This window comes from Amblyraja radiata, chromosome 21, assembly GCF_010909765.2.
Source record: "Amblyraja radiata isolate CabotCenter1 chromosome 21, sAmbRad1.1.pri, whole genome shotgun sequence".
Classification (NCBI taxonomy): Eukaryota; Metazoa; Chordata; class Chondrichthyes; order Rajiformes; family Rajidae; genus Amblyraja; species Amblyraja radiata.
Genome location: NC_045976.1, coordinates 7,005,046 through 7,029,478, shown reverse-complemented (window position 1 = coordinate 7,029,478; position 24,433 = coordinate 7,005,046). Strand labels below are relative to the sequence as shown.

General features: G+C 50.1%; 1 protein-coding gene across 1 annotated transcript in view; it reads left to right on the top strand.

Annotated features, from left to right (window-relative positions):
* The window catches only part of plekhg7 (pleckstrin homology and RhoGEF domain containing G7), an 80,528-nt gene extending 58,316 nt beyond the window's left edge, over window positions 1-22,212 (top strand). Inside the window, exons 12-17 of the mRNA XM_033039428.1 lie at window positions 2,787-2,902; window positions 8,155-8,248; window positions 8,343-8,422; window positions 10,139-10,289; window positions 19,347-19,444; window positions 21,976-22,212. Coding sequence (XP_032895319.1) covers window positions 2,787-2,902; window positions 8,155-8,248; window positions 8,343-8,422; window positions 10,139-10,289; window positions 19,347-19,444; window positions 21,976-22,083 — 647 coding nt within the window. The 3' untranslated portion in view covers window positions 22,084-22,212. The remainder of the gene's footprint in view (window positions 1-2,786; window positions 2,903-8,154; window positions 8,249-8,342; window positions 8,423-10,138; window positions 10,290-19,346; window positions 19,445-21,975) is intronic.
* The last annotated feature ends 2,221 nt before the right edge of the window (window positions 22,213-24,433 follow it).

The window sequence follows — 24,433 nt, the reverse complement described above, 5'->3', positions numbered from 1 at the left end:
CAATGTGATCATGGCTGAGCATCCCCAATCAGTACCCCGTTCCTGCCTTCTCCCCATATCCTCTGACTCCGCTATTTTTAAGAGCCCTATCTAGCTCTCTCTTGAAAGCATCCAGAGAACCTGCCTCCACCACCCTCTGAGGCAGAGAATTCCACAGACTCGCCACTCTCTGTGAGTCTGTGGAAGATGTCCCATCTACACTTGTCTCACCTGCCTGTGCTTGGTCCGTATCCCTCGAAACCATTCCTATCCAAGTAACTGTCCAAATGTTTCTTAAACATTGCGATTGTACCTGCCTCAACTATTTCGAATTGAATTGAATTGAATTGAATCCTTTATTTGTCATTCAGACCTTTCGGTCTGGACGAAATGCTGTTGCCTGCAGCCATACATGTAATAATAAACAACACACAATAAACACAAATTAACATCCACCACATGAGTTCACCAAACACCTCCTCACTGTGATGGAGGCAAAAGTCTTAGAGTTACAGTCTCTACCCTCCTCTTCTCCCTCTGCGCTGAGGCGATACCCCACCGGGCGATGGTATCAGTCCCGCGGTTCAAGCTCCGCGGCCCGGGGTTGGTCGAAGCTGCCGCCCTCCAGTCCAGCGGACGCAGTTGTTGCAACGGGAGCTCCGGAAAACAGGCTCCAGCCTGTGACCTGCGAGCTCCCGATGTTGTCGTCCACTGGCCCGCGGCCGAGCCCTGGATCCAGGTCGCTGCCGCCAGAACGCCGCCTCAGCCACCGGAGCACCGTCTCCGCCCCGCACCGGGCCGCCCACACGGGAGCGTCTCAGCCCCGCACCGGGCTGCCCCCACGGGAGCGCCTTCCAGCCGAGAGCCGGTCCGCCCACACGGGAGCGCCTTCCAGCCGGGAGCCGGTCCGCCCACACCGGAGCACCTTCCAGCCGGGACCCAGGCCGCCCTCACGGGAGCGCCTTCCAGCCGGTAGCCGCGCCGCCCGCACGGGAGTGTCTCAGCCCCGCGCCGTCCGCCCTCGCAGGAGCGCCGAGTCGTGCCGCTGCCCGAACGTCGCCGCAGCTCGAAGATGGCCAGCCTTGCTGGCTCTACCTCCGGATCCTCGAGGTCGGTCGCAGGTTGGAGGCCGCCAGCTCCGCCATTAGGCCTCAGCTCAGGCGGGGGAAGAGAAGGGGGATACGACAAAAAAAGTCGCATTCCCCCGAAAGGAGAAACAGAAAGCCCTGTTTCACCCCCCCCCCCCCCCACACACACACATAACACCACCTAATAACCAAAAATTGTACTGAACTAGACAAAAAAAACAACACAAAAAAGTAAAAACAGACAGACTGCAGGCGAGCCGCAGCCGTTTCACAGCGCCGCCACTTCCACATTGAACTATTTCCTCTGGCAGCCTGTTCCACCTCCAGTTTAAATTCCATTTGGAATATTTTGGAGGACCAGGAAACCAAGAACCACACCCACCACCCTTTGTGTGAAAAGGTTCCCCTCACATTCCTATTAACATGGTGCCCAATACTGAACACAATATTCTAAATGGGGCCTCACCAACGTCTTATACAACTGCAACATGACCTCCCAAGGTAGACAAAAATGCTGGAGAAACTCAGCGGGTGCAACAGCATCTATGGAGTTTCACGTTGCCTATTTCCTTCGCTCCATAGATGCTGCTGCACCCGCTGAGTTTCTCCAGCATTTTTGTCTACCTTCGATTTTCCAGCATCTGCAGTTCCTTCTTAAACACATGACCTCCCAATGTCTATACTCAATACTCTGACGGATGAAGGCCAATGTGCCAAAAGCCATTTTGACCACCCTACCAAGCCTGTTTGACTATCTGTGATGCCACTGTCAACAAAATATGTACCTGCACGCCTAGATCCCTCTGCTCTACAACACTCCCCAGAGCCCTGTGTAGGCCATGCCCACGTTAGACTTTCCGAATTGCAACACCTCTGTATTAAATTCCATCAACCATTAGTTTTATTGTTGTGGCCAATCAACAAACATGTTGCCACGAGGAACTGCAGTTGCCGTCTGATCCAGAATGGGTTAAAATTCAGTCACGATCAGTAGCTTCAGCAACTCTCCTGTGCCCTGTATAATAGTTCAATGTGAACAATCACTTTTTAGTTTAGTTTAGAGATACAGCGTGGAAACCGGCCCTCCCACCCACTGAGTCCGCGCCGACCAACGATCCCCGCACACTAACACTATCCTGCACACACTAGGGACAATTTACATTTATACCAAGCCAATTAACCTATAAATTATACGTGTGGGGAAACTGAAATCTCGGAGAAACATAGACATAGAAACATAGAAAATAGGTGCAGGAGTAGGCCATTCGGCCCTTCGAGCCTGCACCACCATTCAATATGATCATGGCTGATCATCCAACTCAGTATCCTGTACCTGCCTTCTCTCCATACCCCCTGATCCCTTTAGCCACAAGGTCCACATCTAACTCCCTCTTAAATATAGCCAAAGAACTGGCCTCAACTACCTCTGTGGCAGAGAATTCCAGAGATTCACCACTCTCTGTGTGAAAAATGTTTTCCTCGTCTCGGTCCTAATGATTTCCCCCTTATCCTTAAACTGTGACCCCTTGTTCTGGACTTCCCCAACATCGATAACATGCATGTGATCACGGGGAGAACGAACAAACTCCGTACAGACAGCACCCATAGTCAGGATCGAACCCGGGTCTCCGGCGCTGCAAGTGCTGCAAGACAGCAACTCTACCGCTGCGCCACCGTGGCCCCCACTTCTGCTGATGGATTATTTTTGTATGACATCAGGTGATCTGGACGGGAAAGTGAAATGGCTGGAGAGGATCCAGAAGTTTCAGCAGCTCCAGGAGATCATCGTTTGGCCTCCTGTCTGGGAGAGAAACAAGAAAGCCTTTGTACCTGAGGTGGGTCTATTGTTGGTATATTGTAATGTAGAGATACAGCACGGAAACAGGCCCTTCAGCCCACTGAGTCCACACCGACCAGCGATCTCCCAGTCACACTAGTTCTATGTTATCCCATTTTCCCATCCGCTCCCTACAATTTACAGAAGCCAAGTACGTCTATGGGATGTGGGAGGAAACCGGAGCACCCGGAGGAAACCCACATGGTCTCAGGAAGTGACACCGAAAACAGACTCAAAAAGCTGGAGTAACTCAGCGGGACGGGCAGCATCTCTGGAGAAAAGCAATAGGTGACCTTTCGTGTCAAGACCCTTATTCAGAACATGAAAATCCACACCACAGCACCCGAGGTCAGGATCGAACCCGGGCCTCTGGCGCTGTGAGGCAGACACTCTACCGCTGTTCCACTGTGCGGCAACGTGGGGAACCGAGGAGGGGGAGGCGGGGCTGTGGAGGGGGAGGGGTGACTGCGGAGAGCGTAGGTGGACCACGGAGAGCGTAGAGCACTTGTGCCGCTAAGACCTACCTGGTGTGGGCGCTGCAGTGAACAATGGGGGAGCCAGGCGAGCGGCCGCCCGCTTCCACGTGCTAGCGGCAGGCAGAAGATAGTACTGTCAGCGCCAGAAACGTGGCGACACTTGTGTACTGCCTCGTGAGGTCTGCTGTATGGGTTTACCAGGTTGTACGCAAAGCAAAGCATTTCACTGTAGCTAGGTACACGTGACAATAAAGTAACATTGAATCATTAAACGGTCGGAGTGTCGGACTGCTGAGGCAACTCCTGCATAAACACGTGGCTGTCGTAGAGTTGTACCGGGGCTCGTGAGGTCTTCCTGCATTGTGTTCACTCCAGTTTCACTCGTTCATTAGATTCAGATTCAATCTTCATTGTCATTGTGCAGTGTACAGTACAGAGACAACAAAATGCAGTTAGCATCTTCCCAGAAGTGCGAACATAGAATAATGAACAGCAGAATATATATATGTACATACATTAGTGCAATTTTTCTGGGGGATGGAGTGTCTGGGGGGGGTGGGGGGGTGACTGGCAATCACCGAGGTACAGAGTTAAGTGTGTAACAGCCGCAGGGAAGAAGCTGTTCCTGGACCTGCTGGTCCGGCAATGGAGAGACCTGTAGCGTCTCCCGGATGGGAGGAGGGTAAACAGACTGTGGTTGGGGTGAGAGCAGTCCTTGACGATGCTGCGCGCCCTTCGCAGACATTGCTTGCTCTGGACAGACTCAATGGAGGGGAGTGAGGAACCGGTGATGCGTTGGGCAATTTTCACCACCCTCTGCAGTGCTTTCCGGTCGGAGACAGAGCAGTTGCCATACCATACTGTGATGCAGTTGGTAAGGATGCTCTCGATGGTGCAGCGGTAGAAGTTCACCAGAATCTGAGGAGACAGATGGACCTTCTTCAGTCTCCTCAGGAAGAAGAGATGCTGGTGAGCCTTCTTGACCAGAGTTGAGGTATTGTGGGTCCAAGAGAGGTCATCGGAGATGTTGACCCCCAGAAACCTGAAGCAGGAAACATGCTCCACCTCCGTCCCGTTAATATGGATGGGGGTGTGTGTGCCGCCCCTAGACCTTCTGAAGTCCACAATGAGCTCCTTGGTCTTCTTGGGCCAGGTTGTTGTCAGCGCACCTATTGGGCCTTCGTTCAAAAGCCTGTGAACACTGGCGTCACTGACACAGGGAGATCCTGCAGCCTCCCACACATCTATACTATCAATGAACACACATTTAAGCAAGAAATGCGAATGAATGTTCAAGAAGGAACTGCAGATGCTGGAAAATCGAAGGTAGACAAGAATGCTGGAGAAACTCAGTGGGTGCGGCAGCATCTATGGAGCGAAGGAAATAGGCAACGTTTCGGGCCGAAACCCTTCTTCAGACGAATGGGTGTGAATGGAAAAGCAGCGTGGATGTGTGGGAGGAAGAACTGCAGATGCTGGTTTAAATCGAAGGTTGACACAAAATACTGGAGTAACTCAGTGGGACAGGCAGCTTCTCTGGAGAGAGGGAAATGGGGAATGTGTCAGGTCGAGACCATTCTTCAGACTGATGTCAGGTGAGGGGGCGGGACAGAGATAGAAAGTAGACGGAGACAGTAATAATAATAATAATAATTGATTTTATTTTCGGGCGCCTTTCAAATCTCAAGTTCACCTTACAAAGATTAAACAGAAGAGAAAAAAAACATATAGTCAGAGAAAAATAAATAATAAGGACATCATCAATACACAAATTAAAGATAGAAATCGCTCCAAAGACACAAAATCAAAAAAAACACAATGTGAAGAGAGAGCAGCGGCAGCTAAAGCGCGCCAGCGTCCACTCTCCCTTCCGACAGCCATCTTGGACACAGACTAACAAAGTACCTTACACACAGAAAAATCATCCCCCCACAGTGGTTACCACAGTGGGGGAAGGCACAATGTCCAGTCCCCAACCCCAGTTCACCCAAAAGTCAGGCCTGTTAAGGCCACCGCTGTTGCCTCAACGGAGGCCCGATGTTCCTGGCCGTTCTAGCCGGGTGGTCTTGCCCCGGCGTTGGGAGAGTCCTCACAGCGGCTGGGCCACCTGGAACGTCCGCTTCCTAGCAGGGGATTGTCGGCTTCCGAAGCCGACAAGGACGCACCGAACTGGAGCTCCCAGGCTCCCGATGTTAATGTCGGCGCCGCCCGCTCCGCTCCACAGACCCGCAGCCCGGAGGTGTTGCTCTCAGTGGTCCAGCTCACCGGAGCTCCAGCGTGTCGATCCAGCGTGGCGACCCAGGCAAGGCATCGCCCGCTCCGTTCCGCGATGGCGCTCCAGTGCTGTGCCGCCACCAAAGCCAAGGTGCTGGGCGGTCCCCACCAGGAAACGGCGCTCCAAGCCCGTTGGTAGGCCACGAGGACGGGTCGACGGGCAGCCCGGAGAAAAAGCTGCCTCACCGACCAAAGTTAGTTTTGTTCGTCGTTTGTTCAAAGGTCTGTGGACACTGGCTTCATTGAACAAAGGCCAATCGGGAACGAACGAGTAACGTGTGTGTGCAGTATGGATTATAGTACGGTTAATATCAATAGACCAGGGCCACTGGCCGCAGATACATTGGGCCATTCTCTGCATCATAGCAAGATGGGGGGGGGAGGGGTGAAATAAATCTCTGTACCAATGAAGCAAAGTCCACGGCCTGCTGGAAGGGGGGTGTGACTTGGGCAAACAATCCCCCTAGTGCTGAAGTTGCCCGCTGCTGTGAGCTGCAAACATCACTGCCCTCGGCTCCAACACTCAAGCTCAGTATCAACTCAATGGGACAGTGATACCTCTGCGGAACGGTGGCGCAGCGGTAGAGTGGATGATCAACGGTCAGCGTGGACTAGGTTTGTCCCGCTGTGTGTTTGCAAAATATCATTTTATCCCACTCATAATTTCAGTGAAAGTAGAGTGGCTGCCTCACAGCGCCAGAAACCCGGGTTCCATCCTGACTACGGGCGCAGTCTGTACGCAGTTTGTACATTCTCCCTGTGACCTGTGTGGGTTTTGCCCGGGTGCTCCGGTTTCCTCCCACAATCCAAAGACCTACAGGTCTGTAGGTTAATTGGCTTTAGTTAAAAAGCAATGTAAATTGTCCCTAGTGTGTAGGATAGTGCTCGTGTACGGGGAGATGACTGGCCTCACATTCCGACTCAGTGGCGATCAGTGTCAGGATCCCTCTCGCTGTAACATAGCTCGATCAAAGAGCTTGTGGAGTCGGAGACTAAGCGGGATTATCTAGGGCGGCGCAGCGGATAGAGCCGCTTCCTCACAGTGCTGGAGACCTGGGTTCAATCCTGACCTCGGGTGCTGTCTGCGTGGAGTTTGCACGTTCACCTTGTCTTTTCTCGAGTGTTCCAGTTTATTCCCACATACCAAAGACCCGCGAATCTGTAGGTTAATCAGCCTGTAACTTGCCCCCTAGTATGCAAGGTGGATTCAAAAGCTTAGATAATGCAGCACGGTGGCACAGCAGTAGAGTTGCTGCCTTACAGCACCAGAGACTCTGGTTCAATCCTGACTATGGGTGCTGTCTGTATGGAGTTTGTACGTTCTCCCCGTGACCTGCGTGGGTTTTCTCCGGGTGCTCTGGTTACTCCAACATTCCAAAGACGTACAGGTTTGTAGTTTGGTTGGCCTCAGTAAAAATGGTACATTGTCCCTAGTACGTTTAGGATAGTGCTAGTGTACGGGGACCACTGGTCGGCACGAACTCGGTCGACTGAAAGGCCTGTTTCCACATTGTATCTCTAAACTAAACTAAATAATGTGTAGGAAGGAACTGCAGATGCTGGTTTAAACCGAAGATAGACACAAAAAGCTGGAGTTACCCAGCGGGTCAGGCAGCATCTCTGCAGAAAAGGGTGCGGGTGTCAGGGAATATGGGGAGAAGGCAGGAGAATGGGGTTAGGAGCAAGATAGATCAGCCATGATTGAATGGCGGAGTGGGCTTGATGGGCCGAATGGCCTAATTCTGCTCCTATTACTTATGACCTTTGGAATAGGTGACAGTTCAGGTCGAGAACCTTCAGGTCTGAAGAAGGGTCTCGACTCGAAGTGCAATTACAAAGAAAGTACATCAGCGCCTCTACTTCCTGAGAAGATTACGGAGAGTCGGTTTGTCAAGGAGGACTCTCTCTAACTTCTACAGGTGCACAGTAGAGACCATGCTGACCGGTTGCATCGTGGCTTGGTTCAGCAACTTGAGCGCCCTGGAGAGAAAAAGATTGCAAAAGTAGTAAACACTGCCCAGTCCATCATCGGCTCTGACCTCCCTCCATCGAGGGGATTTATCGCAGTCGCTGTCTCAAAAAGGCTGGCAGTATCATCAAGGACCCACACCATCCTGGCCACACATTCATCTCCCCGCTACCTTCAGGTAGAAGGTACAGGAGCCTGAAGACTGCAACAACCAGGTTCAGGAATAGCTACTTCCCCACAGCCATCAGGCTATTAAACTTGGCTCGGACAAAACTCTGAACATTAACAGCCCATTATCTGTTATTTGCACTTTATCAGTTTATTTATTCATGTATGTATATATTTATATCATAGTATATGGACATACTGATCTGTTGTGTAGTCAATGCCTACTATGTTCTGTTGTGCTGAAGCAAAGCAATAATTTCATTGTCCTATCTGGGACACATGACAATAAACTCTCTTGAATCTATAACTTGACCTGTTGAAACTAAATAAGGGTCTGATTTTAACGCTGACGATTGTGTGCAGAGTCTTCGCCACCTGCTGAAAGACAACAGTGCGGACAATCTCCTCTCACCGGCCAACAGACAGCTTGTATACGAAGGGAGGCTGACTCTGGTGGGTAAGTGGCTCTCATCCCAAGTTGGAAATGTCCTCATGTTCATGTCAAATATGTGAAATAAACTGCTTCTAATTCATACTTATTTTTTTAACAGGGGCTACAAAATTCCTGGACGTACATTTGTTTCTTTTTGACGATTTACTCCTAATCACTAAGATCAAACATGTTAAAAAGGTAATGTACTGCTTCCATATAAAAAAGAGGAAATAGTTTAAAAGGTTTTAGTTTTGGAGATACAGTTTGGAAACAGGCCCTTCGGCCCACGCCAACCAGCCTAGTTCTATCCTACACACTAGGGACGATCGTTAGAAGCCCCCAAACCTGTACGTCTTTGTACATTGGGAAGAAACCAGAACACCTGGAGAAAACCCACGTGGTCATTGGGAGAATGTACAAACTCTGTACAGACAGCACCTGTAGTCAGGGTTGAACCTGGGTCTCCGGCGCTGTAAGGCAGCAACTCTACCGCTGCGCCACCGTGACGCCCTTCACTGAAATTATAAATGGGACAAGATATTTTTCAAAGATACAGCAGGGAAACAGGCCCTTCAGCCCACTGAGTCCATGCCGTCCATTGATCACCATTCACTCTAGTTCCATATTAGCCCACCTTCTCATCCACTCTCTACATATTGCATGAATCTCCTCTTTAACCAGCAATGCCACCCCACCTCCGCTTCCTTCCTGAATATCGAATCCCCCTGCATGTTTAGCTCCCAGCCTTGGTCACCCTAGAGCCATGTCTCCTTGATTCCAACTATATCATATGCCTTCACTACTAACTGCGCATTCAATTCATCCACCTTATTACGAACGCTCCTCGCATTAAGGCACAAAGCTTTCAGGTTTGTTTTTCTCATCTCCCTTTTGCTTCAGTGCTCGTTTTTTGTCCCTCTGTCTCCTTGCATTGGGTTCCATCCCCCTGCTATTAGTTTTAACGTGACCTTCCCTACGCTCTCTTTCCCGTTAACTGCACGCATACGCTTCCACGTTGTTGACTCCACCCCCACCACTGTTTAGTTTAAGTCCTCTTGCTCAGCGCCCCTGCCAATTTGATTCACCCAATCTATATGTAGATTGAAGTCACCCATTATAATTGTTTTACCTTTGTTGCACGCATTTCTAATTTCCTGTTTGATGCCATCCCCAACTCCATTACTACTGTTAGGTGGCCTGTACACAACTCCCACTAGCGTTTTCTGCCCTTTAGTGTTTCGCAGCTCTACCCATATCGATTCCACATCCTCCAAGCTAATGTCCTTCCTTTTTATTGCGTTAATCTCCTCTCTGACCAGCAACGCTAACCCACCTCATTTTCCTTTCTCTCTATCCCTCCTGCATATTGAATATCCCTGGATGTTCAGCTCCCAGCCTTGGTCACCCTGGAGCCATGTCTCCGTGATCCCAACTATATCATATTCATTAATAACTATCTGCACATTCAACTCATCCACCTTATTACGAATGCTCCTTGCATTGAGACACAAAGCCTTCAGGCTTGTTTTTACAACACTCTTACCCCTTATACAATTATGTTGAAAAGTTGCCCTTTTTGATTTTTGCCCTGGATTTGTCTGCCTGCCACTTTTACTTTTCACCTTGCTACCTATTGCTTCTACCCTCATTTTACACCCCTCTGTCTCTCTGCTCTTGCTCCCTGCCACATTAGTTTAAATCTTCCCCGACAGCACTAGCAAACACTCCCCCAAGGACATTGGTTCCATTCCAGCCCGGGTGCAGACCGTCCTGTCTGCACTCTATGTTGTACCCTTGATTGTATTTAAGTCTAGACGTTATGCTGACTGGACAGCATGCAACAAAAGCTTTTAACTGTATCTTGGTGCATGTGAAAAGAGTCTAAACTAAACTGATGATCTGTTCTCCCAGCAGAAAGCAGCCCTGGACACTGGCTTGAGAAACTCTTCTCCCATTCTTGAACTACAAGCCCTGGGCAGGGATGGAGTGCTGTGCAGCGTACTGGAACAACCCATCCCACTGGATAGATTAACACTCAAGAACATCGATCCCTTCCATTCAGCCGGTACTGTGTCCGATGTTGTTCTAGCCCCCCCCCCCCCCCCCGTTTGAGAGCATTACTCCAAATCTATCGTGTGTGTTAAGTGATTACATTGAAGATGCAACATGGTACAGACCCTTCGGCTAACCGAGTCCACGCCGACCAGCAATCCCCGTACACTATCACTATCCTACTAACACTTAGGGACAATTTACAATTTTACCGAAGCCAATTAACCTACAAACCTGTACGTCTTTGGAGTGTGGGTGGAAACCGGAGCACCCGGAGAAAACCCACGCAGGTCACGGGGAGAACGTACAAACTCCGTACAGACAGCGCATGTAGTCGGGATCGAACCCGGGTGTCCGGCGCGGTGCGGCAGCAACTGTAGCGTATGTCGCCCACTTGTGTGTCTCTTTTTTTCTTTGTTTGCTTCCACCCACCTGCCTCTGTCTCCCAGCTCCAGTCCTCAATCCACCCAGCATCAACCTCACCCTGTCTCACCCTCCCCATCCTCTCACCACTTTATAGGGCAGTCTTCCCTCGCCTCTCTCTCCGTCCTGGTGCAGGGTCTCAACCATCCCTTATTTCCCCTCCCACTCCTTCCCATCACAGATGCTGCCTGACTTCCTGTTCCTCCAGTAGTATATATATTTGCATCTAAACTGTACCCTTGTGTGCATGTTGGCAAGAACAGCAAGGTAGAAATCATGTTTAAGAAGGAACTGCAGATGCTGGAAAATCGAAGGTACACAAAAATGCTGGAGAAACTCAGCGGGTGCAGCAGCATCTATGGAGCGAAGGAAATAGGCAACGTTTCAGGCCGAAACCCTTCTTCAGACTGGGGGCTGGGAGAAGAAAGGAAAAAGGAGGAGGAGCCCGAGGGCTGAGGGATGGGAGGAGACAGCAAGGGCTAACAAAATTGGGAGAATTCAATGTTCATGCCCCCAGGATGCAGACTATATGAGGTGCTGTTCCTCCAATTTCCGGTGTTGCTCGCTCTGGCCAAGGAGGGGACCCAGGACAGAGAGGTCGGATGGGGGAAGAAAGCCCCATTTATATCAACGGGTCGATGGTTGAAAGGGTCAAGAGCTTCAAATTCCTGGGCGTGCACATCTCTGAAGATCTTTCCTGGTCCGAGAACACTAATGCAATCATCAAAAAAGCACATCAGCGCCTCTACTTCCTGAGAAGATTACGGAGAGTCGGATTGTCAAGGAAGACTCTCTCTAACTTCTACAGGGGCACAGTCGAGAGCATGCTGACCGGTTGCATCGTGGCTTGGTTCGGCAATTTGAGCGCCCTGGAAAGGAAAAGACTACAAAAAGTAGTAAACACTGCCCAGTCCATCATCGGCTCTGACCTTCCTTCCATCGAGGGGATTTATCGCAGTCGCTGCCTCAAAAAGGCTGGCAGTATCATCAAAGACCCACACCATCCTGGCCACACACTCATCTCCCTGCTACCTTCAGGTAGAAGGTACAGGAGCCTGAAGACTGCAACAACCAGGTTCAGGAATAGTTACTTCCCCTCAGCCATCAGGCTATTAAACCTGGCTCGGACAAAACTCTGATTATTACCAACCACTTTCTGTTATTTGCACTATCAGTTTATTTATTCATGTGTGTATATATTTATATCATGGTATATGGACACATTTATCTGTTTTGTAGTAAATGCCTACTATTTTCTGTGTGCTTAAGCAAAGCAAGAATTTCATTGTCCTATACAGGGACACATGACAATAAACTCACTTGAACTTGAATGGGAGGGGGAGTTGAAGTGCTGAGCCACTGGGAGGTCAGGTTGGTTATTGCGGACCAAGCGGAGGTGTTCGGCGAAAGGATCGGCAGTAGAAATCAGGCTGATTTATCAAAATATCAAGAGAAAATTAGGGGCAGCATGGTGGCTCAGCGGTAGAGTTATTGTCTTACTGCGCCAGAGACCCGGGTTTGATCCTAACTACAGGTGCTGTATGTACGGAGTTTTTACCTTCTCCCTGTGACCTGTGTGGGTTTTCTCCGGGATCTCCAGTTTCCTCCCACACTCCAATGACAGAGTACAGAGAAGGTTCACCAGACTGATTCCTGGGATGTCAGGACTTTCATATGAAGAAAGACTGGATTTGTACTCGCTAGAATTTAGAAGATTGAGGGAGAATCTTATAGAAACTTACAAAATTATTAAGGGGTTGGACAGGCTAGATGCAGGAAGATTGTTCCCGATGTTGGGGAAGTCCAGAACAAGGGGTCACAGTTTAAGGATAGAGGGGAAATCTTTTAGGACCGAGATGAGGAAAACATTTTTCACACAGAGAGTGGTGAATCTCTGGAATTCTCTGCCACAGAAGGTAGTTGAGGCCAGTTCATTGGCTATATTTAAGAGGGAGTTAGATGTGGCCCTTGTGGCTAAAGGGATCAGGGGGTATGGAGAGAAGGCAGGTACAGGATACTAAGTTGGATGGTCAGCCATGATCATATTGAATGGCGGTGCAGGCTCGAAGGGCCGAATGGCCTACTCCTGTACCTATTTTCTATGTTTCTATGACGTACAGGTTTGTACGTTAATTTACTTTGGTAAAGATTGTAAATTGTCCCTAGTGTGTAGGGTAGTGCTAGTGTGCGGGGATCGCTAGTCAGCGTGGACTCGGGCCGAAGGGACTGTTTCCGCACTGTATCTTTAAACTAAACTTGCTTTTTCTAGAGTAAGGACATATTTCAAAGTAAGTCACACGTATGAGTGCTTTACTGACTGACTGAAGAGAAATACTTAAGAAAACAGAAACATAGAAAATAGGTGCAGGAGGCCATTCGGCCCTTCGAGCCAGCACCGCCATTCATTGTGATCACGGCTGATCAATAACCCGTGCCTGCCTTCTCCCCATATCCCTTGACTCCACTAGCCCCTAGAGCTCTATCTAACTCTCTCTTAAATCCATCCAGTGATTTGGCCTCCACTGCCCTCTGTGGCAGGGAATTCCACAAATTCACAACTCTCTGGGTGAAAAAGTTTTTCCTCAATCAGTTTTAAATGGCCTTTATTCTAAGACTGTGGCCCCTGGTTCTGGACTCGCCCAACATTGGGAACATTTTTCCAGCTTGACCAGTCCTTTTATAATTTTATATGTTTCTATAAGATTTACCCCCACTCATCCTTCTAAACTCCAGTGAATACAAGCCTAGTCTTTTCAATCTTTCTCATATGACAGTCCCGCCATCCCAGGGATCAATCTTGTGAACCTACGCTGCACTGCCTCAAATTAGGAGACCAAAACTGTACACAACGCAGACCAAAACTGTACACAAATATACAGGCCTTCTGAGTTAATCCAGCATTGTGTCTTTCTTTTAAAGTAAATACAGCAGTGCTTTAGCCTATATTATGTGGGTGTGTAAGGTATTTCCAACTAATTGTAATGCTCGTGGCTTCCAGAGGCAGGGCAGTCAGCGTATTCTGCTGGCTGACACTGTGATTAGGGTTTTCCCTTCAGTAAGGAGCGGGCAGCACAATAATTTCCAGTTCCATCCTCCAGGACATTCCTCCTCGGCAGTCCTTTGTACTGACCATCCCACTGGGAGTGTCACAAACACCGTGCCCTTCACTATCATTCCAAAGATGATCCACACCCTGTAGCGACACAAAAGACAAGGGAGCAATCACAGCATTGCAGAAACAAAGAACTGCAGATGCCGGTTAAGACACAAAAACGACACAAGTGCTGGAGTAACTCAGCAGGTCAGGCAGCAATCCCTGGAAAACATGGGCAGGTGCCATTTCGGGATTAGACAAACCCCTGTGCTTTGCGAACATGAAAGACAGTCCCAATTGAGAGGCAAGGGTACAAGAACGTCCGAGCACACAGCCAATTTAGAGTCAAACAGTGTGGAAACAGGCTGTAAAGGAGTGGAGTCTGACACACTGTAACCTTTACTGAGTCTTTAATCAAGGCACATGTTACACACGTCCCAGTACTGACTGCATCTAGTCTTCAGGCGTACTGGAACCAAAGGGAGGAACAAGGGGAGGATATCACAGTTATACTGATATGGCTGGGCGTGGTTAGTGGTGTTGAGGTAGCTACCTTATAGGTTGCATGCATAAACCATCTACATCCTTTCCCTTAGAAATTTAAAATTGAAGTTATAACAGTGGCAGGGTGGTTATACAACACCTGCAAATCTAAACAAAATCACTGTAACGGTCAGGAGGTTTGACAATCCGACCCGAGCGAGTCGCATGGCACCCTCACCCTCCCCCCCTGAAAGAAGAGTAGGAGGAGCAGGAACAGCCGGGAAGGAGAAAGCCGGCGGAGACCCAGCCGGGAATGCGGAAGGAGACCCGACCGGCACAGGCGAGCCAGGGGAAGGAGACGGGGTAGAAGGAGTAGATGTGGGGGGAGAAAGAGGAGAGCGGGCAGGGGAGGAGAACCCCGGAAGAGCAGACGGAGGAGACCGCGGCAAACGGACAGACCGGGGCATGCAGCGAGCTGAGGGGTAGTTAGTAGTGGGAGGCTCGAAACGCAGAGGAGAAGCATATGGGGCCACAGGAGGAGGCTGAGGCTCGTTAACGGCCAACAAGTGCTGGCGACTACAGCGGTAGATAGTTCCTTCAAAGTCCACCAAGTAGGATCTCGGTGAATTGTCCACCCCCACCACGGTTGCTAGTCGGGAGAAACCGGTGGCTGTCTGCATGCGGACGACCTGGCCAGGCAGTAGTGGTGAGAGAGGGCGGCAGGACTTGTCGTGAGAGCGACGCTGAACTTCGTGTCTATGAGCAATCCGTTGCTGGAAGGTGGCAGGCTGGAGGACCTTGGGCACTAGGGATTGCTGGGCGATCGGCATCGGTGGGCGAAGAACGCGGGACATCAGACGTTGGGCAGGGGATCGTATGGTATTGTCCCTGGAAATGTTACGAAGGTTTAACAGACCCTGGTAGAAGTCACTATTGGAGAGACGAGACTGCTCGAGCAAGTTCTTGGCACTGCAGACAGCACGTTCGGCCAGGCCATTGCTCTGCGGGTATTCAGGGCTGCTGGTGTAGTGAGTGAAGTTCCACTTCACAGCGAAAGCTTTAAATTCAGCACTGGTGAATTGACGGCCATTGTCGGTCTGTAGACGGACCGGGGACCCAAAAGTGGCGAAGTGTCAGCGCAGCTTACTGATGACCATTTCAGAGGTGATAGCAGGGAGAAGGTCCACCTCGAACCAGTTTGAGTAGGAATCGACCAACACTAGGCATTGCTTGCCACGCCATTCGAATATGTCAGCAGCCAGCGATGACCAGGGCATGGCAGGGGCAGGCTGCTGCAGAAGTGGCTGGCGCTGCTGATGTGGGGCAAGAGTATTGCAATCAGGACAGGAGGCTACTCGGGCCTTAATGTACTTTGCCATGCCGGGCCAATAGTATTGTTCTTGGGCATGTGAGACAGTGGCATCGGCTCCGGGATGCCCCATGTGGGCAGCGTTGTAGTACAAGTCGTACAGGGAGGCAGGGACGACCACCTTGTGACCCTTGATGATGATCCCGTCCCGGAGCACCAGTTCATCGCGAACCAGAAAGAAAGGGTGGACACCAGCAGGCAGCGAGGTGCGTTTGCTTGGCCACCCGCGCTGGATGACAGCTGCGAGCTGTTGCAGGTCGGGGCCGTTGGCAGTGTGCTCAACCAGGCACTGCAGCTGCTTAGAAGGAACAAAGTTGACATTGAGTACCTGCAGATCCTCCTGTTCGTAGGGATGTCTGTCGCAGGAGGACCGGGGGGCCCTGGACAGCGCGTCAGCCACATGCATCTCAGTGCCCCTCTTGTAGACGATCTGAAAGTCGAACCGCTGGAGCTGTAGCATCATTCGCTGTAGTCTGGCTGGAGCGATGTGGATAGGTTTGTTGAGGATCGTCACCAAGGGTTGATGATCCGTCTCGACAGTGAACCTGGTACCGAAAAGGAAGTCCTTGAACTTGGAACAGGCGAACACAACCGCCAGAAGCTCCTTCTCTATTTGTGCATAGCGCTGCTCAGTGTCCGTCATGGTTCGCGAGGCATAGGAAATGGGCTGCAGCGAGCCACCATCATAGAGCTGCAGGCAGGCAGCACCTAGTCCAAAACGGGAAGCGTCGCACGTAACCACAATTGGACGCCGCAGATCGAAGAACTTGAGAGTCGGCGTGCTAATCAGCTTCGTTTTGAGGAAATCGAAAGCCTGCTGGTGTTGGGGAAACCAGGTCCAGGCAATTTGAATCTTCCGAAGGGTGTGCCGAAAGTGGTTAAGTCCGAGGAGCGTTTGTCTAGAGGTATTTGCCAGAACGAGCTCCTGGCATCGAGGATGGAAAACACCGTGGCCTGACCGACCTGGGCAGCAACATCTTCTACAGTCCTCATAGGGTAGTGGGGACGTTTTATTGCCAGATTCAAATCCTTGGGGTTGATGCACACCCGTATCTCGTTCTTACCCTTCTTCATGGTGGAGACCCACTCGGTGGGATCGCTGACGGCTGCAAGCACTCCCATGTCAACCATGTTTTTCAGCATGGCTTCAACCTTGCCCTTCATGGCAAACGACACCCTGTGTGGGGCACGGATCACAGGCACTACCGAGGGGTCAGTTGCGATCTTGTATACAAGTGGCAGCTTCCCCAACTTATCGTCGAAGACGTCAGGGTACTCGGAGAATGGATTCAGCATCACCCGCACTTCGTGGACCGTACGGTCGAAAGACACCAGACCAAGGTCCTGGCAGGCTTGATTGCTCAATAGAGTAGCACAGTCACAGTCCAGAATAAAAAACGACAGGTCACGGGATGATTTCTGCAGCACACAATGGAAGGCGGCCCTCCCCACAGGTGTTAGCTCCTCTCCCCCATAAGCACGCAATATGGAGCGATCAGCGGTCAACAGCTCAGTATTTCTTATCTGTTTGAATAGGGATGTTGACATAACATTCACTTTCGCCCCCGTGTCGAGCTTCGTGGAGAAGGACTTGTTGTTGACAGTAATGAGTACAGAAGGATCAGGGAGGCGAGATCGGCCATGAAGGAGAGTGTAAATACTGGCATCTCCCATGGAACAGCTGGGCTCAGAGTCGAGGGCAGTGTCGACAGACGACTGGGAATCGAAATCGCTATCAGCTTGCTGAAGGTTGTTTAAAACTTGTCTAGGAGCTGAGGAACGTTCCCACGGGAACGACAGGCAGCTGAAAAATGGTTCATCTTCCTACAGAAATTGCAAGTTTTGCCAAATGCTGGGCACTGCGACTGCATGGAGTGGATATAATTGCAGTTGGGCACTTCTTGACAAGCGGGACCCGAGGGGCATAAGTCGGCCGCGGCGTAGGGCGAAAGTTGCCTTGTTTGCGACGGCGCATAGCAACACCAGTCAGATTGATAGCCCGATTGTCAGATCCCCTCTGCCCATGTGGCGGGGCAACTACTTCAGCTATGCGGCATGCATGCATTGCCTGAGTCAGGGTGAGGTCTGGTCTCTGCAGCAGATCTGCACGTAGCTTCTGATCTAGCATGCCGGTGACAAGGATATCTCTGGTGAGCTGATCACGCATGGTCTCGAAACGGCACCGCTGAGCAAGGTAGCGCAGGTCGGCGATAAAACATTCAACAGGCTCATCAGGCTGCTGTTTCCGTGTGAAAAATCTAGCCCGCTCCAATATGCGGTTGGAGGGCAAGTCACAAATCTCCGCAAACTTGCGTAAGAGACATACCGGGTCATTGGCAGATTCCGCCGGCTCGACGACCTGGTCGTTGTCATCCAGGACCGCTGGATCATAGTTGAAAGCCTGAGCTCGTTTCATAGCATCGGGACCGGCACCGACTGTGTTCAGCAGGAGCGAGGCTTTGACCGCATCAGGGTCATTTCGGTGCACGATGTTGATGAAGTGGTTGTAGTCCATCACGAAAAGAGCCCAGCGTTCCGCAATGTCAGCGTCAAAGACAAGGGGAGAGGGCTTTCGGCATGAGAATGCCATGATGAATGGGGAATTAAACACTAGTTGGACTAGGGACAAATAAAACCCGATAAACAGGAGGCGCGCGTTTAACTTGCTGACACCATGTAAAGGAGTGGAGTCTGACACACTGTAACCTTTACTGAGTCTTTAATCAAGGCACATGTCACACACGTCCCAGTACTGACTGCATCTAGTCTTCAGGCGTACTGGAACCAAGGGAGGAACAAGGGGAGGATATCACAGTTATACTGATATGGCTGGGCGTGGTTAGTGGTGTTGAGGTAGCTACGTTATAGGTTGCATGCATAAACCATCTACACAGGCCCTTCAGCTCAACTTGCCCACACCGGCCAACATGCCCCATCTACACTAGTCCCATCTGCCTCATCTCTCTAAACCTGTCCTAACCATGTACCTGTCTAAATGTTTCATAAACGTTGCCATAGAATGCACCTCAACTACCTCCTCCAGCAGCTCGTTCCATACACCCACCATCCCTTGTGTAAAAGTTAGCCCTCGGATTCCCGTTAAATTGTTTCCCCCCTCACCTTAAACGTAAGGTTCTTGATTCCTCTGGTTCTTGATTCCACTACACATTCCAAGAGACTCTGTGCGTCTACCCGATCTATTCCTCTCATGATTTTATACGCCTCTATTAGATCACCCCTCATCTTCCTGCACTTCAAGGAATATCCAGTCCGCTTAACCTCTCCCTATAGCTCAGGTCGAGTCCTGGCAGCAGCCCAGTAAATCTTCTCTGCACCCTTGCGGGTGCAATGTGGACATATGTAATGCTCGGAAGACAAGGAGAAGTCGATGTGCTTTACCAGTCAAACAGCAGTAGGCTTAAAGTCAGGTTGTGTTAACACAGCCCTCTGTCAACAAGCAATGGCGTGGGTGAACGGCAGGCCCAGCGCAAGCTCCTCTTGCAACCTCTGGTAATGAGAGGCCGAATGTTGTGTGGAACACCATGTGCTGGAGTAGAACTCAGTGGGTCAGGCAGCATCTCGGGGGAGGAGAGGACATGGATAGGTGACGTTTCAGGTCGGGACCCTTCTTCAACCAAGTGTTGTTTGTTGGTCTGTTTCACTTGTCCACTTCACTGACCCTATTGTTTCTCTGCCTGCAGGCTGTGGATTGCGTGACGCTTTTCTAATCGTACATCTAAACCGCTACCACCAGTCCATAGGAATCTTCACACTTCAAGCACATTCCGAGTCGGCTAAGGTAAAATGAACAGTGAACTCAACTAAGTTATAACGTGGAAGACTTCAAACTGCAGTAACAGTGGTGACTGGTCGAATTGAAAGCTCGGGGGCTTATAGGCTACAGCAAGGGGGCTATCACACATTGAATGAAAGGGGAGGGGGTGGATTGGGGGTCTGTGCAATATAGGCTAAGTAGGTGCAATGTGAAGTTTCCTGTCAGACGCAGGGCTTGAGGAAGCGACTGGGGTAGGGAGGGATGAGGCATGGAGTCAGTTGTACAGCATGGAAACAGGCCCTTCGGCCCACACCGACCAACATGTCCCATCTACACTAGTCCCACCTGCCTAAGTTTGGCCCATATCCCTCGAAACCTGTCCTATCCATGTACCTGTCTAAATGTTTCTTAAATGTTGCCATAGATCCTGCCTCAACTATCTCCTCCGGCAGCCCGTTCCAAACACCTACCATCCTTTGTGTGAAAAAGTTACCCCTCAGGTTCCTATTAAATCTTTCCCCCTTCACCTTAGACCTATGTCCTCTGGTTCTCGATTCCCCTGCTCTGGGCAAGAGACTTTGCGTCCACCAAATCTAGTCCTCTCATGACTTGTACACATCTATAAGATCACACCTCATCCTCCTCTGCTCCAAGGAACAGAGACCTAACCTGCTCAACCTCTCCCTATAGCTCAGGCCCTCGAGTCCTGGCAACATCCTCGTAAATCTTCTCTGCACCCTTTCCAGCTTGACAACATGCTTGGACTTGAAACATGATCTGGAGCTTTGGAGGAAGAGGGAAGGAAGACCTGGAGTATTGTGTCCAGTTTTGGTCCGCTAATTTGAGGAAGGACATTCTTGCTATTGAGGGAGTGCAGCGTAGGTTTACAAGGTTAATTCCCGGGATGGCAGGACTGTCATATGCTGAGAGAATGGAGCAGCTGGGCTTGTACACTCTGGAGTTTAGAAGGATGAGACGGTATCTCATTGAAACATATAAGGTTGTTAAGGGCTTGGACACGCTAGAGGCAGGAAACATGTTCCCGATGTTGGGGGAGTCCAGAACCAGGGGCCAGTTTAATAATAAGGAGTAAGCCATTTAGAACGGAGACGAGGAAACACTTTTTCTCACAGAGAGTGGTGAGTGTTGAATTCTTCGCCTCAGAGGGCGGTGGAGGCAGGTTCTCTGGATGCTTTCAAGAGCGAGCTAGATAGGGCTCTTAAAAATAGCGGAGTCAGGGGATATGGGGAGAAGGCAGGAACGGGGTACTGATTGGGGATGATCAGCCATGATCACATTGAATGGCGGTGCTGGCTCGAAGGGCCGAATGGCCTATTCCTGCACCTATTGTCTATTGACCTGATAGAAATATATTAAGCTACGAGAGGCCAGATCCTTTTTCCCCTGTGCTGAAATGCTAAAGTGTAGAGGACATGGTTATAAGGTAAGGGGGGAATAAGACCTGTGGGGCAAGTTATCTTTTGCTTTACAGAGTTGTGGTGGGTGCCTGCAACATTCTGCCAGGGGTAGTGGTTGAGGCAGATACAATAGTGGTGTTTAAGAGGCTTTTGGATAGGCACGTGGATATTCAGGGAATGGAGGGATATGGATCACGTGCAGGCATTAGTTTAACCCGGCATCATGTTCAGCATGGACATTGTGGGCCGAAGGGCCTGTTCCTGTGCTGTACCGTTCTATGTTTCATGATCACTTGTAGGCAATGTAGAGGAGTGAGTGGGGAGCTGATGGGTGACTGGGACCTGCGATCCCCGTACACGAGCAGTAACTAGTGACCACTAGTGACCATTTACAAGTTTTACTGAAGCCAATTGACCTACAAACCAGTGCGTCTTTGGAGTGTGGGGGGGGAACAGGAACATCCAGGGGAAACCCACGAGGTCACAGAGAGAACGTACAAACTGTGTCCAGACAGCACCCGTATTCAGGATCGAACCCGGGTCTCTGGCAGCAACTCTACAACTGCGACATCATGTCACCCTTGAATCTGCGCTAGGAATGGCCCAGATAAACTGAATTCCACATTCGATCCTAACTACAGGTGCTGTCTGTTTGGAGTTTGCACGTTCTCCCAGTAACCGGGTGGGTTTTTTCCCGGGTGGTCCGGTTTCCTCCTAGATTCCAAAGACTTGCGGCTTTGTAGGTTAATTGGCCCCTCCCTGTAATTTGTTCCTAGTTTGTAGGATAGAATTAGTGTAATCGTTGGTCGGCACGGACTCGGTGGGCCGAAGGGCCCCTTTTCCGTGCTGTATCTCGTAACTAAACTAAGACCAAGGATAGTTTTCAAAACAGATCAGGGTACAGTTGTATGATTGAGTTTTATTTGCTGGTCTATAACTAGACCTCGAGTCTCGGGTCTCAGTTCAAGATTTCCTTTGGCCATTGTCCACCACTGTCTTCTTGCAGTAGGGGGCGACACTGAGCACTCCAGAGGAATGTGGCGTTAGGAGTCATGGCTCTCTTTGGTAGAAGGAGCCAGTGTTGCAATGGTGCTGAGGAACGCACACACCAACATGAACACGGTTCTTCTCTTTCAGAAAACATGGATGTCGCACATCGAGTCAGCATCCGCGGCGTACAGGGACATTATCGACCCCCCTCACCCACGCTTCCGACCAGCGGTGCAGGAATCGTCAGAAATCTAACTCCTGCTAAAACTCTGCCGTTGCCCAGATCTGTTCAGCGTATTTTGGAGAGAAAAAAAATATCTACCTCTTGCATTCAATTTTGCAAATACTTCTCGGTTTTTAATAAACGTGTCAATGCTTTTTAAATCTTTGTTACTTGTTTAATATTCTGCAAGAATGGGGCAGCACGGTGGCGCAGCGGTAGAGTTGCTGCCTCACAGCGCCAGAGACCCGGGTTCCATCCTGACTACGGGTGCTGTCTGTACGGAGTTTGTACCTTCTCCCTGTGACCGCGTGGGTTTTCTCCGGGATCTCCGGTTTCCTCCCACATTCCAAAGACGTACAGGTTTGTAGGTTAATTTGGCTCCGGTAAAATTTGTAAGTTGTCTCTGGTGTGTGTAGGATAGTGTTGTTGTGCGGGGATCGCTGGTCGGCACGGACTCGGTGGACTAAAGGGCCTGTTTCCACGCTGCATCTCTGTAGTAAACTGAACTAAATAGTAGCACACTGTAATACCAATCTTCCCTGCATACGATGCTAATCTGTGGCTCGACATCTGGCCAATACTGAGCACACATTGACCACTTTGAGCAGTGCAAGCAGGTCACCCGTTTGTCTCTTTGCCAAATGGCACTGAACGTGGAAGAGACAGCCAATACTGTGACACAGGGGCAGAAACGGGGACAGTGGGAAAGTCTAGGACCAGAGGCCACAGTATCACAACAGGAGATGAGGAGGTTAACATGCCAGCAACAGGTTTAGCAGTAGCAGAATTATGCCTGCATCAGGGGACATTAGCTGTAAAGAGAGTTGGGACAGACTAGCATGGTTTTCTCTGCAACACTGGAGCTTGAGAGGACACCGAATGCAAGTATATAAAATGATGAAGGGCATAGATAGGGTCGACAGCCATCCTTTCCCCCAGGATGGAAGTATCAAATACTAGAGGACATAGCTTTAAAGATGAGAGGGAATAGTTTATAGGAGACGTGCAGGGCAAGTTTTATTTTTACACAGAGGGTGGTGAGTGCCTGGAACGCACTGGCAGGGGTAGAGGTAGAGGCAGATACGGTGGTGACATTGAAGAGACTTTTGTAAAAGCACATGCCTATGCCGTGAATGGAGGGACATGGATCACGTGCAGGCAGGCAAGGGTTGGCATCGCCTCGGCATCATGGTCGCTGAAGGGCCTGTTGAACTGTTTGATGACCTACGAATAGGCCCTTCGGCCCACAACGTCTGTGCCGAACATGATGCCAAGCTAAACTAATCTCCTTGCCCTGCATGCGATCCATTCACTGCATAGGCATGTGCTTTTACAAAATGTTCCTTCTATGTTTACAAAGCCCTTAACGGGCTTGCCCCCACCTACATCAAAAATCTGCTTACCCACCACACCACCTCCAGATCCCTCAGATCAGCCGACTTGGGGTTGAGCCCCTGTCCCACTTAGGAAACCTGAACGGAAACATCTGGAGACTTTGCGCCCCACCCAAGGTTTCCGTGCGGTTCCCGGAGGTTTTTGTCAGTCTCCCTAATGGTCGGAAGTAGTTTCCGCTTCTTCTATGTTCCGGCGATTATTTCAAAAAATTCGAAAAGGTCTTACCTGCCACTACCTGCAACCTCTGGCAACCACCTTCAACTAGCATCGCAACCGGCTTCGACTAAAAAATCGCCGATTTTTAAAACGGCAAACTATTTTTAGTCGCGGCCGGTTTTGAATTTTTTGAAATAGTCGCCGGAACATAGAAGAAGCGGAAACCACTTTCGACCATTAGGGAGACTGACAAAAACCTCCGGGAACCGCACAGAAACCTTGGGTGGGGCGCAGTCTCCAGAGGTTTCCGTTCAGGTTTCCTAAGTGGGACAGGGGCATAACTGACCACCCCGCGGTCTAGGCATAAGCTCAGGGGCGATCGCGCCTTTGCGGTTGCAGCTCCTAGACTGTGGAACAGCATCTCTCTTCCCATCAGAACTGCCCCCTCCATCGACTCCTTTAAGTCGAGACATAAAAACTCATCTTTCAAACCTTTCTTGACGTCCTCTGAGGGAGTATTATGTATGTATTTATGTATGTACTTAATCTATGAACCAATGTTGTATAACGTTAGTACCTCCACCAATGTAAAGCACTTTGGTCAACGAGTTGTTTTTTAAATGTGCTATAGAAATAAAAGTGACTTGACTCCATTCCCTGCATATCCAAATGCCTGTCTTAAAGCCTCTTAAACACCACTATAGTATAATAAGGTCATAAGTGATAGGAGCAGAATTAGGCCATTCAGCCCATCATGTCTACTCCGCCATTCAACCATGGCTGATCTATCTCCTAACCCCTGCTCCTGCCTTCTCCACACTTCTTCAACCT